This window comes from Lichenostomus cassidix, chromosome 21 (assembly GCF_008360975.1).
Source record: "Lichenostomus cassidix isolate B80296 chromosome 21, HeHo_3.0, whole genome shotgun sequence".
Lineage (NCBI taxonomy): Eukaryota > Metazoa > Chordata > Aves > Passeriformes > Meliphagidae > Lichenostomus > Lichenostomus cassidix.
Window position 1 is genome coordinate 5,014,431 of NC_139501.1, and position 20,915 is coordinate 5,035,345.

The following is a 20,915-nucleotide window of genomic DNA, read 5'->3' on the forward strand; positions in this document are numbered from 1 at the left end:
GCCTTCTGTCAGCTGCCTGGGCACTGGGATGCTCTTTTGGCCCTTTTAGCTCTATTTTATCACCTCTCTCTCACAAGCACTGAGCAAAGCTCTGTTCAACTACATCATACAGAGCTGGTGGTGAAAAAAGATTGCACTTCCTGAAACTTATCCTGCCCTGAAACTCTCCTCCCCACCTCTCTGTACAAAAAAGCAAAAGCAGAATTGGATCCACGGGTTGAGTGGCCTTGAGTAAAGATGGTTTCATCCCCTGCATCAGACCAGTGGTGGTCAAATTCAGAGCAGGAAAGCAGCTCTGCTTGAGCCAGTGGAACTGGATTTGTGAGATGGAATCAAACAGAGCCAGTGCCAGACAAGGGCTCAGTGGAAAGGCAGGCATGAGATTCAAACTTTGCCCCCATTCATTGTCTCTCTTGGTGTCTCTGGCATATTGCTGCAGCAGGAAATGACATTAAAGGGGAATTTTCTGGCTTTTCTGCCATATGCTCCCCACCCTCCTTCACAGCTCCATGCCTGAGCCCAGTTTCAATGGAGATGCTTTTTCTCCTTCACCTGGAGCATTATGCCATGACCACCATTCAAGACTGACCAGTAGTCCAAGCTGGCATGCCAGACTTTCTGTGCCTGGTGCCTTCCTGGTGATGCCAAATGGAACATATATATCTGAGTGGAACAGGCACACCTGCCCTGCTGTGAACCTTAAGGCAGAGCTTTTGCACCCTGAAGGTCCATTCCACACTCTGCCCTTCCCTGTTCTTATGCTCTCCCATCCTCACCTGGTGGACTGCTTGGCCAGCATGGCCACATAGGTGATGACAAAGTTCTGGAACTTTCTGCGCTGCTCCTCCCAGCGATCCTCCACCGAGTAGTAGTTGGGCAGAGGTGCCCCAAAGAGGATCTCACTCCGCAGCAGGGAGCTCTTCATGTTCTCTGCAGACAAACCCTCATCCACATACCAGTAGAATTCGGGGTGGGTCATGGCCAGCTCCAGGGACCCTGCAGGAGAAAGCAGAGCCACTTTTGTTAGGCACTTGTTGGATTGTCTTGGCAAGGCACAGGTTCTAATCTGCCAAAGGGAAATGGGGAGTCTTCCTGTCCTTCATCAGAGCGATGCTGACTGCTGCTGCCTTCCAGAGAGCAAGGAGGGTCAGGGAAATGTGCATTGCAAAGTCTCACATCCTGCTTCTGCCCTGTGACTGCTTGTCAACATGCAGTTCCACACCAGGGACACATCTGCCACCTGACTGACCTGAACCACTGCACCCCCAGCCAACAGCATCCCAACCAATACTCCCACTGTTGGATGCTCTTCCTTCTCCTGGGACAATATTTTCTCCATTACACTTGGAAGACAAGAACTAAACTATGCCTATGGAAGAGGAGTCCTGGCTCTGCTGTGACCTGGTACCTCTGCCATCTGATGGTGTGAGGGAGGTAGAGATAGAGGCACTCAGCGTTTCTGACTGGACACTGCCTTTCTAGTCCCAAAACCCAGTTCCCTAAATTTGTACCAGAAAGACCAGAAACTATGCTCTTTCCTGTCTTGGTAGCAGAACTGTTACTGGAACAGAGAGAGTTAATTCTTTACTTGCTCCCCGCATGGCTCCTGGACTGCTCTCCTCTCTGCTCTCCTCTCTGCAGCCTGGCTCAGGAGACAGATGGAGAGTGCAGCCCACAGCCACATCACACCCACAGCCTCCTCATGAGTCACCTCTTTGTCACCACCCAGAGCCTCTGTTCCACTAGATGTACACAGTACAGGGCAGAGCTGGGAAGAAGAGGCAGGGCCTTTCTCCTCCTCTCCTAGGAGCCTTTCCAGCTGGTGACACACAAGCTGCCAGAGCAGCCCTCTTTAATCTGCTCTGCAGTGCAGGGAAACTCATCCCTACTGTCTGCTCAAGCCCTGACACTGCTCTAGTTAACCACAGCCACCTACAGGGGACAAGGGTCAGGAGAAGACATCTGTACCATGCAGGACACTCCCTCACTTGTCCCTGTAGGGTCTGTGTGACCTGTGACTGGAGCTGCAGGGTTGAAAAGGGACCTTGGTGCAGCAAAGACAATTCCTCAAGGCACAGCCCAGCAGCATCTTCCTCTCCATCCAAGGCAGTCACCCCTCTCAGCTGCCCATCTGAGGAAAGGCATTCCCTGACCATGCCAGCCCTTGCCCACAGCCCTGAGCTCACCTTGGATGTCAGCAAGGTCTTGTCCCATGCCATCATAGTAAATCTTCCCTCCTCTCTCCGTGGGGAAGAAGTAAGTCATGAGGGAGCTGGGAGGGGAGCAGTAAGAGTAAGAACCCAGAGGCAGGTCCTTCAAGACCTCATGGGGCTTCCAGCAGAACTCCCTGAAGCGAGGGTGATCCATGATCTTGCGCTCGACCTCGTGAATGGTGACCAGGCGCTCCGTGGTGAAGATGTTGTTGTCAGAGTCGCCCCGAGCCAGGAAAATGAGCTCAATGCGCCAGTGGGCATGGGTCTGAGTGTTGGCACTGATGTAGCTGCTGGAGTAATCCCAGCGTGGCACTCCTCTCCTGACCCTGGCAGTTTGGTTTCCTGGGCTCAGGCTGCTCTGGGGCTGCGGGGAGCTCGTCCTGCTCTGCAGGGAGCTGCGCTTGACCCCGAGGTGGGAAGCGTTGAGGTGAAGCTGCTGGAGCTGCTCAAAGATGAGCCTCTGCAGGGTTTCTGAGGTGAAGTCAGCCAGGTCCCGGCGGTTCCTCCCCCACGAGCCAAACTGGGATTTGAGGGCCAAGGCGAGGGCGTCGAAGCGCTGCGAGGACTCGTGGTTGCGGATCTCAAAGGCATTGTAGGAGATGTCGATGTCCAGGGCTGGGTAGTGGAGGAACATGACAACAGCAAGCACAGCAGGGATGGCACAGCCCAGGAAAAGTATGAAGCCAGCACAGTATGGGTTGGTAAACACCCAGCCAACAATGTTCCAGAAGCCAGAGACAGGCAGGGTGACACACAGGGGCCTCACTCTGCAGGGGCTTTTCCCACACAACACAGCACCCTCTTGCCTCTTCCGGGAGCTGAAGGCTACATCTTCATCTTCCTCCTCCAGCCAGGCGTCCTGTAACAAGGGGTCATCCTCTGTGTCCATGTCCAGCACCTGCACACAGGTAGGGAAGGAGCAGTCAGCAGGGCCAGCAGTGCTGTCACAGGCACAGCCATGAATCCAGTGACAGCAGCAGAGCTGGGAGGGAGGCACACTCCAGTTCCCTCAGGAGCAAAGCATCACTCCTTCCAAACCCCACAGATCTGCCACAGCCACTGAAAGAAGAGCCTTAATATCCCACACTCTGCCTGCCTGAGGAAGCAGAGAGGGAAAAGTTCAAGTGACAGTCCCAGAGCCCAGAGATGTGGCACAGGAGAGCTCTGCATGGCTCCAGGAGCACCAGGCATGGAGACTGTAGGGATTCACAGGATGTTGCTCACACTGCAGCAACAGGAACATTTAATTAGCTAACCTTGTCCTCACACCCAGGAATGGCTTGTGCTACCAGGTGCAAAATGCAAGAGAGCAGATCTTCCTCTCCTTAGAGCTGACAATAGATTTCCCCTAAATACAGCTATTTGCAGCAGTGTTCATCTTTCCCACAAAGCATGCATGTGTGCACCCAGAGCCAGGAGCACACACACCTGCAGACACACCTTTGCACACAGCAAACCCTCTGAGAACTCACTGTGACCCTGCTCCAGTCCCTGAAGGGATATCCACCAACAGCCTGGGAAGGGAAAGGGCTGAACAACCTGCTTTCCTTCCACTCCTGCAGGATATTGTTAACAGAATGCATCTTTTCCATTCCTACAGAACAACCAAGAAGAAAAAGCAATTACTGCTTTCATGGGATGAAGGAGGAAACCCTCCCTGATCAGCCAACACTTGGCCAGGAAAGAAAGGGATAATCCCTGGGAAGTGCTCTCTCTCTTTAGCAGGGGTTTCCCAGGTTCCCTGGGTGTCTCACAGCAGCCTCCCAAGCCAGGGATCCACAGGATTCCCCGAGAGCAAAGCCCAGACCCTGTGTCACTCCCTTCTCTGGCTCCAGGCAGCAAAGCCAGTAGTCCCTGTCACTGAATGAATGAACAAGTTCAGTTCGTTTCCTGACCTTGGGAGTTGAAAGCAATTTACACACAGGCCAGAAGCAATTTACCAGCTTTGCTCCTAACCAGTGTTTCTATTTTAACAGGTCTTATATCAGCAGGAAGATAAATCACCAGCACCTCTTAACTCCAAGTCCTCAGAAGGGCTGGGAGCTGCATGAACTCAGACCAAGAGGGAAAGCAATGGGACAAAAATGCTCCCTGGCAGAGGAGCACTGTGCAAAGCAGCAAGGGTCACAGCAGCCTCTCTGGCTCTGCTCAGCCTGAGTGATGCCAGTGGCTTTTCTTCAGTGAGCAGTGCCAGCTCCCATGGGATTCAGTCTGGTCTGGACAGCATCTCTGCATGTCTGGGCAGAGTGCTCCCCTCATCCCAGAACCTGTGGAGAACAGCCAGCCCCCTGCTCCTGCCCATGCCAAGGAGAGCAGGAATGTTCAAACTGATCTTGTTTAAAACATCCTACCCTTCCTGTCAGTGTGAGAGCAGAGACTCTCTCAGCCCCTCACCCTGGTTAGTCTCCTGCAGTGCCTCACCCACCTCAGCTAGGATTTGTGTTAGGCACATGTGAGCCTCCTGTTTTGCCGTCTCAGTGCAAAAACAGAGGTACCACTGCTGGCAGATGGCCACAGCCCCTCTCCTGCCAGCCCTCCAACCCTCAGGAGACTGAGAAATTGGGTGAAGAGAGGAGAGCTCACAAAACTCTTCTGTGTTATTGCCCCCTTCACATGCAAGAGGAAAGCAAAGCAGGGGATGAATGTCTCTTTTCAAGCCTCTGGAAAGGTCAGGAGTAATCTAGCTGGTTTTAGACTCCATTGAGATTTCTTTAATATCCAGGATGCATAATCCTGAACAGCCAGGGAGTGCCTGAAAGTTTCCCTGAGCATACATGGATCACTGTGTGAGCCTTGGCAGTGGGGCAGAGCCAGGAGCAAACAAATTATGCTGCCCAGGACAGGCACTGGACTGACTGCAGGCACTGCTCAGCTGTGTGGGAACACAGACACACGTGCTCTGGTGTTGCTGCTTGCAGAGCCTTGCTTGTGTCATGACCTTCCCAAGTCTCTGAATCTGCAAATTTATCCTCTCCTGGAAGATTCTTCCCACAGTTCTGCCTTCTCTCCCACACTCTACACTCCCAAACTCAGCCATGATCCCATCCAGGCTGACAAGGCATGCCCAAAGCACTGTGTCAGCCCCAGCTCACAGCTCACCCCACACTGCTCACCCTTGCCAGGCATCCTCAGCACACACAGGCTGGTGTGTGACCCCTGTGCATCACTCAGCTGACAGCCACTGTCACCCTTCAGCCTCTAAGGGACAGCCAGGCTACAACTCCAGCTCACACCAGTGCAAACTGGTGCTGCAGGGAATTCAGCAAACCCTGCAAACCCCACTCATCCCACCTGGGCAGGTTGGTATTTACCTGCAGTTGCCTCCCCTGACTCTTCTCCCACTGGCCTGAGCTCTCCTTCAACAGAATGGAGTTACTATGAGACCTGAACAAGTACATGTATTCTCTCTTTAGAAGGAGATGTAAAGAGCCATAATAATTTCCCATTTTATTGAGTTACTGAGAAGGAGGGAAAAGATTCTCATCCTGAAACTGAATAGCCTGCATGTCTCAAGAAAGGGAAATGAGAGAGAGAGAGATAACAATAAGGCAGCAGAAAAGGGATCACACCATCTCCTTTCTTAACCAAGAGCTGAGCTAAACCCTCAGGTCAAGGATGGCATCAGACCTCAGGCATCTCCCTCTGTGAAGGTGCAAACCCCAGTCTGTAATACAGGAGCACCTACAGTGTCTGGTGACAAACATGTGTCACACTCCAGCTGCAGACCAGCACAAATTCTGGCACTGGTGTGAGAATCTTGTCTGATTCACAGCAGTTTCTGGAGAAGCCCCTGTATATACTCACATGAGAGCTGAGTCAGGGAAGGATGAAGATTTGGTCTGGGACAGAGGCAAGGGCAGGGTGGGTGGCAGCTGGGCTGTCCCCAGCAGTGCCAGTGTCCCTCTGCATGTGGAATAAGCATGTGCCTGCATCCTTCATCCACAGCTCTGAACCTCCTTCAGGAGAGAGTTCACCACATGATTCACCTCCAAACCCAGACACGACACACTTAGCATTGCCCTTGGAACTCATCTGGCTTTGCTACCTTCCTCAGATGCTGCCTGGGTCAGGATGAAAGCTTATCCAACCCAAAATTCGGCAAACGGATTGGTGGGGGAGATAAACCCTTAAATCAGCCAGGAGGGGATTGAAATGCATTTTTTCTGCTTGAATTCTACTTGGGGGCTGAGCTTGTTTTCCCTCCATCACTTCTGATACTACCCAGGGACTTCCAGCACTGAATCATGTTCCAGTTACTTTTTCAACCCCAGGATATACACAGAGAATTTAATCCTGCAGCCTTCACTAAATCTCTCTAACTTTCACAAGCTTAGCCTGGGCCAGGCTGAAAGAGGCAGAGAACAAGAGCACTGCTTAGAGCCCTGGGTCTGTCTCTTTAGAGAAGATGCACTGATTCAGCTGGTTTGGGTAGGCATTTTGATTTCCTGGGCTTCCCTCTGCCCTTTGCAAAGCAAACAGGCTTCCTGCAGGTGGGATTCAGCTCAAACCCCAACAGCCCCACAGGGATTGTAATTCACTTGCACCTTAACCAGGAAAAACACCCATGACAGATCCTTTTCAGTGACATCTAGGATAGAAGAAAGTCATTGGCAAGTTGGAGAGAAGCAGTGACAGATCAGGAAGCTAATTACACCCGACCCGACTAATTAATGATGACTTTCAGATTAAAAAATCCTCACTAGTGTTCCATTTCAATTACCCAGTTGCTCCTTCCTACAGGAAAAAGGGAGCCTTGTGCAGCAGCAAGCTAGGAAGAAAAAAGGAAAGAAAGCACAAGACTAGAAGGGAGGGAAAGACAATTTCTGTAATGTAGGAGATTCTCATTGACAAAATAATTAAACTTCACACTGGTTTCTCCCATGAGCAGAGCTTGCAGAGCAGAGCTAGCAGTTTTGTGCTCCTATTTGTATTCCTGAAATCTCCTGGAGTTTCTACCAAAGGCAGCTGTAAGCCTCTTTGTTAGCTACATAAAGTTCCTCTAAGAGGGAGAGAAACAGCCTTTGTGCTTCCAAATCATCCTAGGAGCACCCAGGTCCTGCTGAAAGGCACATCTCTGTGCCACAGAGCTGCACACAGCTCTGGCCATGCAGAACAGCTGCAGGGTGTTATTGATGTAGAACACTAGAGCAGAGCTCCACAGGGACACCAGGGCAGCACCACAGCCTTGCTCTGCACCCAAAGCACTGAGGCTGACCCAGCAGTCTAATTCTAAACACAACCAAGAAGGGCTTTGTCAGGTCACTCTTCTTCCTTTTCAACACAGCTGTCATCAAATGCATGGAATCCCTTTCCCAGTACAGACCACTAACAACTGTGAGTTGTTAAGCAAGAGTAGGGAGAATTAGATATGATTTCCCTCTAACTAGAAGTCTGACTTCATAACCCTTGCACTCCTGGAAAAGTGAAGCAGGCCATGGACACCTGACCCTGAATCTCCTAAAGTGCTTCTCAGAACATTGCCTTAATTCAGCCATGGAGCAGAAGCTGCACCTGAGGATACAACCCAGCCAGAGCCTGTTGCAGTGGGATATGAGCCCAGAGATGCTCATGCTGCTCAAAAGCACTGTCTGATCTGCCTAACTCCACCAGTATTAGTTAAGCAGGTTCACCTTTCCAGTTGCAAGCACAACGCAGCAACAAGGCTTTAATCTGTTTTCTTTCTCTGTGCTTTTGATTTCCCTTTCCACTTGCTTTAAATCCTTTGGTAAGATGCACAAAAACCCTGCCAGATCCCAGGCACTTTGTAGATCAGCATGGCATCAGAATGCTCCAGCAGCACAGAGCTATTGGAATTACAGTGTAATGATACAAATATGTGTTTGCTGGGAAAAAGTTCAACAAAATTATTTTTAAAATACAGAAATTAAAGCTCTACAGTCTGTAATTCCACTTGCCCACAAAAAGCAGGACAACAGACAGGGCTGTATATAGGAAAGAGGATTATCTGATCTCAAGCTTTATCAAATCAAGCACAGGCATTTTCACCATCACCTCTCAGTGAGGTGTTCACTTCCACTGCTGTTCCATCCCTCTTTCCCCTTACAGGAACTTTTACACCCTGGCTAAGATAAGAGCAGCTGGAAACAGAAGCATTAACGATCTTAAATGATCAGATTCAGTGATCTTTTCCAGCCTACATGATTCTACCACCTCTCTTCCAGCTTTCAGACTGGACAAAGACTGCCAGGAGCACTCAGCCTACAACATCGAGGATCTCCTGCCTGCACCCACCTGCTATTCCAGGCTCTGACAAGCACTGATTAGATCTACTCATAATTGCATGCCAAAAACAGGGTGGAAGGATTAGCTGCAAAGTCAAGCACTCACCAGTCAGGAAATGCCAAATTCAGGGCTGACACAGCATCCTTAATTTTTGTCTCTTCTGTAAATGCTCTGCAGTGCAGTTTTGCTTCCAAGCCCAGTGTCCAAAGCAAGGATTCTGGCTTCCTCCAGTGCATGAGATGGATGATCTCCCCAAACCCAGCAGTTATTCACTACCCTGCTCTCTCCTCATCATTCAGCCTGTGGTCTCATGCCTCATTCCCTGCACACCGCTCATGCCTGCCTCACAGGCAGAATTATTAATTTCCTCGTGAGCTTTTCAACACTGCCTGTCACGACAGAGTCTGAGGGCTGAGCAAACAGGGCTGAAGTGAATCTTCTCCCAGCATCTCTGAGAAGGAGGGGGTGGTGTAGTCTGGCAGATGCTGGAGCTCAGGAGATGGAGGAAGAAGGAGACACTTATTTTGGGTGCCTAGTTGGATACACAAGAGACCAAATCTCTTTGGGGGCAAAGATGGGGGCTGAGTGCAGCAAACCACAAACCCTGCTGTGTTCTGTGAGTTTAATTTGAGCTCTATCATCAGACAGAACCAGCACTGTGCAATGCCACCTTTATGCTGGTGAGGGATATCCAACCTCCACAATGAGGGCCAATTTCACACCATCTATGCTACCAAAAAGAACCCAACAAACTGCCCCAAAATACATGCTTTAAAGTACTGAAACTGGTACTTTTCAAATGCAAAGGTCACTAGGATTTGTTGATAACAAGCCATGCATGTTCAGTGCCCTGACATCCCAGGATTGCTGCAGAGGTACAACTGCATGAGCACTTCATTAGCATGCACGTCACTGCCAAAGAAAATTAATTTCCTGATAAAATAATTTGCTCCTGGCTATTGTAACTAGTAATTGTAGGTGTCAGAAGCAGCTTCTTGGCTATAATCTCATGAAACATGCATTGCTGCCCTGTGCCATGTTAACTACTCAAGTTACTTGCTTATGCTGCTGATAAGCTCTGCTGTCACTCAGGCATGTGGCACTTCCAGGTTTCTGCACTGACACCAAGCAAGCTGAGGCTCTGATATGCTTCAGACATGACTTACCACTGCAGAAATGACTTAGATTTTGTCTGAGCCCCAGCAACTTGCTGTTGCTAAGTAAAGGGAGGGCTTCTGGGTCAGCTGGGTGCCTTTGGGTGCCTTGAGAGATTTCAAAAGCACCCTGGATCTGACCTGCCAGGGGCCCAAAGGAACAGCCCTGTCAAAGGGATGTGGATTCCCACACTCCAGCACCTACCCCAAAGCACCTGAGCTCAGAGCAAAGCCTTTCCAGATCATTAAATACAGATAGCTGCCACAAACGAGGGTCTTGCATTAACTATCCCAAGAAGCATCACTCCAGGAAGGAATTTCAGGCCACAGAGGGAATCATCAGTTCCCAAGCCAGTGGAATACACTGCCATCCCCAAAGCCTGTGTGCTGCTCTTTTATAGATACACTCCAGCTTTACACACCACTGTCACCATGACAAGGAAAGCCAGGTCCTGCTGTCAGCACCTACCAGTCATTTATTATTCCACCCTGTGCCCAGTTTATGTTAACCACTGGCACTGCAGGATTCCCAGCAGAGTCTGTCCCCTCTCCCCACAGCCACCCTTGCAGGGGGAGGAAGGACAGACAAGGGCTGGCTGTGCAGCCTCATCCATCTGCAGCTCCCCAGCAAAACCCTGCTGGTTGCACACTGCTTCTGGCACTGAGCAGAACACCCTCTGCTAAAGGCTCCTCTGCACAGCAGCCACAGAAGCTGCTAGTCCATCACTGAGAGGGAGGAGGAGAACTTCCTCACCCTCCATCTGAGCTGTTCCTCAGCAGCTCAAGCAGCAGTTTGTGCAGAGGAGGCTTTGCTGACTGTGGTTCTGTGGGCAGCAATTGGAGAGGAAAGGAAGGAATTCCAACCTGTGCTGCCAGGCCTTCTCACCAACCACAGCACAGGCAGCTGTTTCAGCTCCACTTCTTACAATTCCAACATACAAGGTACAATAAGTTTAAAATATGTTAAAAGTGCTCCACCTGAAGAGGGGACTGAGCCAGCTCTGCTCATTGTGCTCTGACCTTCCAGAAAGGGGAGGAACAGGAACAAAGCTCCATCTGCACATGTGAGTCCTGCAGGTCAGTGTCTCACTCCAGGTGATACCCATTGAGATCTAATGGTCTTATTTTTCACTGCCACAATTGACTGACATCAGGAAATGCCAGATTTGGAACAGAAAGGCTGAAAGGCTGCAATCTGTGATGAGGACACACTGTATTTCAGTCCCATTCACTTTTTCAGCAGGGCTTTCCACACACCAGCATGAGGGAGGAGTGAGTGATCTGTAGCTCTCTCCCAAATGAGGGAGAAGCAGGAATTCTGAAATACTCCTGCACCAATCCAGCTCCATGCTGAGCTCATCTGTGGCACTGACATAGTCTTTCATTCCTGAGAATCTGAGGGTGAATCTTGGGGGGAATTCATCCTGAGAGTCACTACAACTGAGAGAGAATAACTACAGCAAACCAGGCTTTAGTGATCCATGGAAAACTCACTGCTGGATCAGGAGGGACTCTCAGAGCAGCTTGTAGCTGTTTGGCTCTCAGCAGCCTGAAAACTGGGATCTAGGCAGGTATGGCTTTCCTGCCTCCCACACTTCTCTCTCTTTCTAACAGAGGCAGCTACCTGCTCCTCCCAGGAAAACCCAGTGCTTGTGGAATTAGATTAATTAGCTCTGCTATTTCATCTTCCAAGAATCAGTGAGAGATCTGGAAGCAAATGTGCAACACCCAGAGGCTGGAGAGCCTCTAGTGGCACACAGCTCACTGCTCCAGAGCAGCACCCGGGCAAGAACAAGGTTTTTCAGAACAAAAGGAAAACTTCTGGAGGGGAAGATGTGGAGATGAAGCTCCCTCAGTGCCTGAGCAGCAGGTTGGCAGATCCCCTGCCAGAACAAGGACTTAAAGCTCCCTGCCAGCTGCAGCAGCCATGCAGAAACTCACATTAAATATGACCACAGCTCAGTGAGCACAGTCCTGCAGACCATCAGCAGAGGAGGGGGAAGGGTCTCAGAATAAACAAACAGGCTTTAATGACACATTCATCTCACAGAGAGCCCAGGAGACTTCCTAATACAAACAAGAGACACTGTGAGCTGGTTCCTGTTAGTCCCTGTGCAAGGCAGGGAAATGTTGCTTGCAAGAGCTCCCAGAAGCTGCCAGTGAAGCTGCTGTGTCTCTAGGATACAGATTTAGGCCACCAGGACTGAGCTGAGATAGCAGCAATGTCCCTCCTCTCTGTTCTCTTCTCCTCCCTCCCAGCATCTGAAGCAGCTCAGAAAGAGGCAAACATCACCCTTGTCCTTATTCCCTTTCTAGAACTTAGAATCTAGACTTTAATACCAAAAATTCCCAGCCATTGGAGCTGCACAGGAGCTGCTCGTGAGTGGCAATCAGCCAACCCAAAGGGACAAAATTGCCACCTGGCAAAGGATCAGAGCATTTCAGGTGGCTGTTCCCAGTTTCCTACTGCATCCCACACTTGATTTGTGCTCTTAGGACCAAGTCGTGCAGTTAAAACACAAAAATTAAGGAAATATTTGGGACTGTGGCTGTGCTGTTAGTTTTTCTAGCTTTCCTGGGGCAAAGCAGAGTATCTGCTCTGGACTGCTGTCATATTTTGGGGTCTGAGGCTCCCATCCTTTCACAACATACCTTGTTCCAAAGCCTCATGGGATTCCCCTTCACAAGTAAACACTGGCTATTTCTGCACAGACATTTGTAAACTGATTTTCAAAGGGACTCACTCTGCTGCCCCATACACATGTGGAACTCTGTCTGGACCTCTGGAAACCTTCAATAGCAACCAGGCTGCTGGCTGAGTATGAGAGGAAAAGCACTGCAGGCACTTCCCAAACCAGCCAGAGAAATGGAAATGCAAACAGCACCAGGATCCACAACAGAACCAAATGAATGAGCATGTAGGCAGGTGGTGTACATGCAGAATGAATTTGGCTGCATGAAAGCCAAGATTTGGATCCAAAAGAAATGATCTCCCCCACAACACATCAGAAATACAAGGAACTGCAAGAGCTCTGTGAAGGAAACATCATTAAAATCTATCTGTCTGCTACTTAGAGTAGAGCTCTGTGTTATTGGAATCTAAACAAGGCCAGATGCTTTCCTGTGCCACTTACACACAAACCCATGCTATGAACTCTGCAGTCACTGTGAGGAAACCTGCACCAAGGAATTGGCTCCAGACTGCACACTGACAGCAATGAAGCTTTGCTTCTTTGGCTTAAGCAGTGCCACAGGGGATGAAACATTTACCTGCTGATATCTCTTGTTTCCAGTTGTCATAGGCTGGTGTTTTATAGCTCCCTGTGATGCTGCAGCTTTTCTGCCATGCTCTGTGCACTGCACTGACACCAGAGACAAGCATGAAATGAACCAAAGAGCACCACAGATCACAGCTCAGCACTTGCTGCCCATCCCTGAGCCCTGGGTGAAGGGACAGAGCTGAGATGCTAGGATGGGGGGAGAGAGAAGAGATGAATAGCCTTGGACAAAAAATTCAGTTTGAATGGGGAAAGAAATGGCTTGCAGCATATCCATCAGGTTGTGAGACACTCCACTGAGCAGCACATCCAGAGATTTGACACTCAGGCAAGTCCAAGGTGCTCTGTGGGACCTGAAGAAGCCCAGCCTGCCATGGCCAGAGGCTGTAAATTGCAATTGTTGGCAGGAAGCACCGGAAGGAGCAGCTTTCAGCACAGTCCAAGAAGTAGCCTGAGCTTTCCAGCAAAATAAATTCAGCTTTCAAAACAAGCTGATGTCTATATTGTCCAGAGTCCCAGTTTAAATGGAGCCCATTGTGTTACTGAGTAATTTTCAAGCCCTTGTGGGTCTGTCTACCTTCCCATTTCAACTCAGCTATAAAAATTGGCTTGGAGATTAAACCTGGTGCCTGAGTTTTAGCTGGAGAGCAAGTGGGAGGGTGTGCAGGGGGGAGGTGGAGGGAAAGAGGTGGCAGTGGAAATATAAAGACAGAGGATTTGGCCAGGTTTGATTTATAAGTAGGACTTATATATTCTCAGATATATTTAAAATGCCCCATTGGGCTGTAGTTCAAATCTGAGTCTGCAGCCCCATCTTCTCCAGGAATTCATTTCCCCTGTTAAAAGGAGGAACAGAGAATTGTTGGATTCAGGGAATCAAGTGTACTGCATGCACAGAGGTACCCCAAGCAGCAGAAGGGTTAGGTATTGTTTTGTGGGCTTTTTTCCCAAATTGGCTGCAAATACTTTAATACAGCTCAAAAGCAGTTCATTCTCAGCTCCTGGGTGTAACACAGAGCCAGGAAACAATTCAACATCCCCCTAGGAGCAAAGAGCACTTTGTGCATCATATATATGATAAACCCTTTGCAAACACCTATCAGATCCAAATCCTTATTCCTCTAGGGAAATGGATTGGATGATATGCAAGTTCACACATGAATTAAGAAGGTTCCACAGCCAAGCTTCAGCTCTGATGGAATTCAGCTATTCCTTTTGCTGACTTTCACAGAAGCTAAACACAGATCAAGCAGGTCACAGCTAACATCACTCAGCTTTAGCTGCCACCTGAGGAGCAGCAGTGGCACCTGAACTCCAGCTAACAGTGACACAGGGACTCTGTGACTTGCTAGCCCAACATCAGCCAAGTGAGCTCAGAATGAAACTAGAGATCCCCCAGAAGCCTAATCTTAGTTCAAGTAGAAGAGATTTCTGCTATGCAGAAGTAAGATGGGAAGAAAGCCTGTGGCAGCATCAGACAGGATGCCCTGAAACCCAAATAAGCTTTTCCATGTAGTTAGCAGCTCCCAGGTAACATTCCCAGTAACAAATCCAAAGTGACCTCACTGACATGACTGTGGGGAGATGCAGCTGCAGAACCAGGGCCCAGAAGCAGCAGCATCCCCACCCTCAAACTGAGGCAGAAAAATGCAGCTCAGCCCTCACTCTCCCCCCATAAAGCAGCACAGTCAAGGCTAGCAGCAGTTTAAGAATCAGATGACTGCCAGTGACTCTTTCAACCCCTTTAAACACATTGGCCTCTCCCCCTTCTCCACTATTTCTGTACCATGAACTGCCTTCTATTCAGGAGGAGCTGTTCTGTATTAACAGAGCTTGGCAAAGATCAGGCAGTGACTGTGCCAACTTTCAAGCCTGCTGCCTTAAGGCAGATGGCAGGGAAAGTATCCCAGCCTTGTCCCCCAAACCTCTTCTAGCAGCAAGGAAAGAGAACTCAAAAAACAGGAAAAAAGGGTTAGGTATCCCTAATTTCAGTGCAGGAGACAGCCTGTGTGCCCTGCTCTGCTGAGGGGAGAGCAAAGCCTGTGGCACTGCCAGAACCCACAGGCTCAGAGCAAAGGCACAGGTTATGCTGGAAGTTTTATATGCTGAATTACAACCAGAAAGAGGAGATGCCCTGCCCTCCAAATTCAATCATACTGCCATCATGAAAAAAAAATCAGAACTGCTAGTGGCTGTGCTGAACTGTACCTTTATGGGAAAGTAAATCCCTGTGCAGCAGCTGGAAGGAGAAGATTCCCAGTTGCTGCAGACAAATAGCTGAAAACAAGAGCTGCAGCTGCAGAGCATCCTCTGCTTCCCAGCAGCACAACTGCTCTGCCATTCCACAGCAGGTGCTCCAGGAGCAGCTCCAGCCCCTGGGGGATCAGTTCACCCCAGCAAGGTGGGTCACACTCAGCTACTGGCAGAGCAGGCAGAAATGAACTGCTGAGCTGGGAAAGGCTGAGTGTCCATCCCTGGTGGGATCCCTACTGTCACAGGCAATTGCCTTGTTCCTGCAGAAGGAGGGAACCACACCTGGCTCCAAGCAACCAAAATTAAACCTTTGAAGCTTGTTTTGCCAAGCTTTTTCTGTCTGTATTTTCTTCTGTTAATGTGTGGCACTCCAGTGATCAATCCTTTCTGGTTTTCAACACTATAAAAGTGTGCTGAGACCTCAGAAAGCTTCTGTTAGGTGCTGCAGAGGACAGTTAATGACATTACAACAGGCAGGAGGGTCATAAATAACATTCAGCTGGGTGCTAATGCAGACAGTTGTTGTAGCTCATGCCTGAAGCACACTGCCATCAATGGGACAATTTACAAACTCTCACATAGTTAAGCTTTGCTGAAACATATCCTGGACTGGGGTCAATGGAAAATCTTTTGCTGACTTCACCTAGAGCTGGATTAAGCACTTAACTCTTACCCTGTCTACTCTATACTCCTGAATTATTCATTAAGGGCCAGACACTGCAATCCATACTCACACTGCGCTTAATCTGTCCTTTAAAATGACTTGCATTAGTGTGAGTCACAGCACTACAGCACCTTCCTCTTTAACACTCTCACTGAAGGCAGCAGAGCTGTTCATGAAATGAGGAGCTGCTCTGAAAGAGGAGAGGAGGCAGAATCCAGCCCTTAGCAAAGGACAGACCTGAGAGCAAATTCACCCTGCTAAAGCTACAACAAGAGGAATGAACTCAGGTAAATCTGCGTGGAATCAATCATTGAAAGAGATAGCCTGTTCTGCAGTATCACAGGGGGGGAGATTAAGGGAGTTCTAGAAACTAATATTTCATTGCTCAACTTCATCATGAGGTCTGAAAACACATTGCCAGGTCCCTGGCCACACATTCACTGAGCCAAACGACAGTTTTCACACACACCTTGGGAGGAGAGAGAGAGAGAGAGAGAGAGAGAGAGAGAGAGAGCGTGCAAGGTGAGTGGAAAGGAAGAAGGCAAAGGACATCTTCTGCTCCTCTTACTCCTCTTGAGTGGCACAAAAGCAATAAAAAGTGGACAGGACTCTGTCACTGAGGAGGTAAAAGCACTCAGCAGAAACTCCTTCCTCTGCCAAGCTCCAGCCTCCCAGACAACACTGCTGGCTCTGATCCTGAAATCCCCTCTGGCTGTTCAAACCACAGATAAACTCCCATCACAGGAGAGCTGATTACCTGTACCTTTCACCACTGGCCCAAATCTATAGTCTGATACCTCTAAACAAACAATGGATTTAAAAAAAAAAGCCAATCAGGTAAGTAAAAGGAAAAATCTTTTGCACTGCATTGAGAAATATAATGGGATTTGATTTTTTAGAATGAACTAATCTGTTCAGCTCTCATTTATGTCAGTGCTTGATAAGATTAGAGGATTAAACCAATGGTATGCTAAATACTTCGTGCTGAAGAGAGTCCTGCCAGGATTTACTGCTTGTTGGCATGCAGAGAGACCACAGCAGCATCACCCAGAGGCCCTGGGACCCACAGAAGGAACAGTTCAAACTTCAGAGATAAAAATCACAGCTTATCCAGATTTTCCATATGCAGCAGGGTATGAACTTCTATCCCTCTCCAGTTTCACTCAAGCTTACTTATTAAGTACTCATACCCAACAGGCAAGGCTTTGTATAAGCAGCACTTATCTCGGAGCAGTGGCACCACAAGAGGATTTCACATGTGCTGTGGTTTTTCTGGATGCAAAATGTTAACACCATATGCATCCCCTCTCCCTGTGTCAAACCAGAATCACCCATCCCATCCCATGATTTGATTCCACACACACACATCACTGCCACCCCATAAACTCTTGCAAAACGCAGCTTGTTAACAACACTTCATTTGCAGCTCAGAAATGACAGATACAGAAGGGGTCAGAGTTCTCCTGTAACTTAACTGCTTCTTCTGTTGGTCTGACAAAGGCATTTGTGATGTTTAATTCATTAATGCTGAAAAAGCACAAGATCTTGGGAGGCACAGCCAAGGACATGCTAGGTATTGAGAGAATTTTTAGCACCTAGCAAACACATTTTCCCCAGACATCTGAAAACTAACAGCAATTTCACCAGTGTGAAATCCCTCATTTCTGGGGCCCCAAATTACACAGAGCCAGTCAGATATTGTCACCTTGACTCTGTAAGTGCTCTAGTCTATGGGAAGGAGACTATGCACGCCAAGGGCATTTATCAATATAGCCAAAACCACTACACTATAGCCAGTGGGGGAAATCTGGATAGAGCATCAGTGACTTCAGCTCGTGTTTGGGGTTGTGGTTTGTGGGTTTTTTCCTGTCCCTGAGGATGAATTTGCCCTGTACATTGCAGAAACTGAATCACAATCTTCCCCACCATGGGCAGTTGGAGACTGGATGATGCTGATGTTTCCCTAATGCCAGCCTGGTTCTCACACACTACACTGTCACACACTGCTCTGGGCCATTTGTCCCTTGTGCCTCCAGGGGAAACAGACACAAATGCTGATGGGTAGTTTCCCCTTCAATCAGTTTCCTGTTAGACAAGCATTCTGTCTCTGTAGAGGAGTATCCTCCCCATGGCAATACTGCAGGTATTCACAGGGGCAGCAGGAAGAAAGGAAGAATGGATCTTTTATCATATTTAGCATTTCCATTCCATCTTTGTTGTATTTTTCACTAGCTCAGTTCTGTTTTATTCCAGGCTTAGGGAATCAAGTTATAAGGCTCCAAGGGGTAAAGACACTAGTTTGATGAGTCTAACCTCCAAAGATACATCTAGGGTGATAAAAGAAGTGTAGCTATTAAAACGTCTCCCTTCAATACACTTGTTGTGTTGCTAGGTTTCCATCTAGACACACAGTCTTAAAAGAGCAATCAAAGGAAGCTGATGCTGTGGATAATATCTTTATCAACACTTCACAAGGTTACTGGGGAGAAGGAGGGAAAATATTGTCCTCAAGCAAAGTTGTTCTGATGAGAATAGACAGCTAGTTTCAAAAGCTTACACAAATTTTCATGTGGAAATTGTTTTTAAAAGCCTGAGTTTCCAGGGTAGCTGATTTTATGTGTACCAGGATATGGCTTGGTGAGCAGAAAGTCTGTGTGTTTATTGTCATTAAAATTGTAAAAGTACTTTTCTCCCAACACACAAGTCCTCACCCCACTTAACTGCAGTCTGTCTTGCAGCAGCAGACTAGGACATGCATCAGCCTCGTTTTAAAGGAATTTATTTGCTTGCATATTACATTAAACCCTAGCAGACCCTGCACAGCTGTCAAAATGCTATCCTGATAATTGCATAAGCGAAGGCTGTTAACCAGCATGCTGCTGTGCCTGAGCACAAAACAAAGGTGCAGGTGACACAGGATGCAGCAGCAAAGCACCTGCAAGGTCCTCACATGCCTGAGGGACCTCACAGAGCTCACTCTGGCCTGGAGTTGCTCAGTTCCACTCAGCACCCATTCTCTCTCAAGTGCTCTTAAATACTTGGGCAGTAGCAACCAGCCCTGCTCTTCTGACTTGGATATCACATCACCAAATAGAAAAAAAGGCAGGAGAGCTCATTTTCTGCAGGACAGCAGCTGTTTTGCTGGCACATCTTTGGAGACCACCTGGAATGGCAAAAGCTCAGGACCAAGCTGAGTTGGGACTGTTGCTAAGCAATGAAATGTCCTTATTAAGTGGTGTGGGGTTTTAGACAGGAAAAGTCCATTTCTGCACAAGCCAGCATAAAACGGGAAGGTTTCCTTATGTCTGCTAGGTACATGATGCTCTTCACATCTTTTGGACACACAGCAGATGAAAATCCTGCCTGGCTGGACCTGCTAACACCACCGAGCACAGCGAATATCCCACTGACTCTGCTCCTCCTCAGGGAAGCCGGCCAAGGCTCCGTGCAGCCGGGGACACAGAGCTGCTCAGTTCTGGCGCCCAACTTTTCCCCCAGGAGAACAGCCCTGCTGCAGGCGCAGCTCAATCAGCTCATTATAAAGGCAGCCTCCCGGGAAAAGCTCTCCCTGTGCATATTCATGAACTATCCAGAGCTTCCAGGGAGAGTTGGCTAAACACACAACTGAGGGATTTAGCTGTTAGATTCCCGGGGGGAAAAGAAGGGGGGGTGGGGGGGAGAGAGAGAAGGGGAAGCGCAGGGCTTAGAAAAACAAAAAAAAGGTGAATCGCGGAGCGGTCGCAAGCGCTGTCCCTAATCACTGCGGGACCCGGGAGCCCAACAGCCCCCCTGGCCACCCCCCGGCAGAGCCGAGCGCGGAGGGCAGGCGGGGATGGCAACGCGACAGACGGCTGTGCCCCCAGACCCCCAAACCCCCGGAGCCCCCGAGCATCACTCACCTCCGCCCGGCCGGGCGGCAGCAGCCGCGGGCTGGCAGCGATGCCGGGCAGCTCCGGATCCCGCGGCACCGATGCTCGCTGCGCTAGCGGGGCTCGCTGCAGCGCTGGCCACAGCGGCGACACCGGTACCGCTCGGCGCTCACCCGGCCCCGCCGCCTGCTGCTGCCGCTCCGCCGAGCGCCGCCGCTGCTGCCGTCACGGCCCGCCGGCTCCGGGGGCGGAAGGGCGGCGGGAGAGCGACTGGCAGCCGTGCCCGCCGTGCCGCGGAACGGAGCGGAGCGGAGCGGAGCGGAGCGGAGCCGAGCGGTGCGGAGCTGCGGAGCTCCGGGGCTGCCGCCGCCCCGCCGGGCTGCGGGCGGCGCTGCGGCCGCGCTGTAAGCCGCGCTATAAATCTGTCCCGTGCGCGGCCCCCGCCCCGCCGGCCCCGGGGGAAGGCAGCCCGGCACAGGGCTCCCGGTGCCTAGGAACGGCTCCCGGTGCCTGGGAACGGCTCCCGGTGCCGGGCAGCCCCGCCGCGGAGAGGGCAGCGAGCGGAGCGGGAGGCAGGAGCTGTGGTGCCCGCGGTCCCTCCGGGATGCGCAGCCAGCCGGGACTGCCCTGCCCGCCCCCGAGGGAGCGCTTGCTTTACAGGTGTTTCTGGGAATGCCTCGTGTGCCAGACTGCGGGCTGGGGTTGGCAGCTGGGCTCTGTCGGGTGGGCGCTGCCACCTCCCTGGGACCTGCCGCGTCCTGGGACAGAAAGTGCCCCAAAGTTTTGCAGCACCTAGCCGGAGCTGCTGGTCCAGCCCGTGTGAGAGCCAGGGAAGGACTCATCGTGAGCACTCGCTGGTTCACTCACTGCTAGATAAATGCTCTATACAAGAGACATCTGTATGCATTAAGTGGCAGAAGTATGTGGCAACAATTCCTGAATTAAGTAGGAGTCATTAAATGGGAGGCAGCAAGACTTACTAATTAGGGTGGTAGAGAAAATCTTTGATAGATTCATGCTTGCCTCTCGTGCAGCAAGGCATTCTGCACAGCTGGTCATCTAGCTTGCCTTGCCCTTGCTTTGGCTTTCAGGAGTTGAACGAGTCCCATCCATGATAAAGACATCTCTGAGTACAGGGGCTTTGCTGGGTGTTGACAGACTGTCTCTAATTACTGTGCTGGATACAGTGGTCTTGCATGAACTTATTTTGTGCTCTTCTGACTCACTTTGGCTTTGGAGGC

General features: G+C 49.9%; 1 protein-coding gene across 4 annotated transcripts in view; it reads right to left on the reverse strand.

Moving 5' to 3' along the window:
- The window catches only part of DISP3 (dispatched RND transporter family member 3), a 35,587-nt gene extending 15,536 nt beyond the window's left edge, over nt 1–20,051 (reverse strand). For 2 of the 4 annotated variants that reach the window (XM_085079979.1, XM_085079978.1), the window contains exons 1-3: nt 12,881–12,984; nt 2,187–3,111; nt 777–996 (exon numbers count right to left, since the gene is read on the reverse strand). In XM_085079979.1, coding sequence (XP_084936105.1) covers nt 777–996; nt 2,187–3,111; nt 12,881–12,910 — 1,175 coding nt within the window. In that variant the 5' untranslated portion in view covers nt 12,911–12,984. Of the gene's footprint in view, nt 1–776; nt 997–2,186; nt 3,112–8,561; nt 8,798–12,880; nt 12,985–19,704 lie in introns of those variants that run through there. The other 2 variants (XM_085079980.1, XM_085079981.1) reach the window with 2 other exon arrangements.
- Nucleotides 20,052–20,915: the final 864 nt, after the last annotated feature.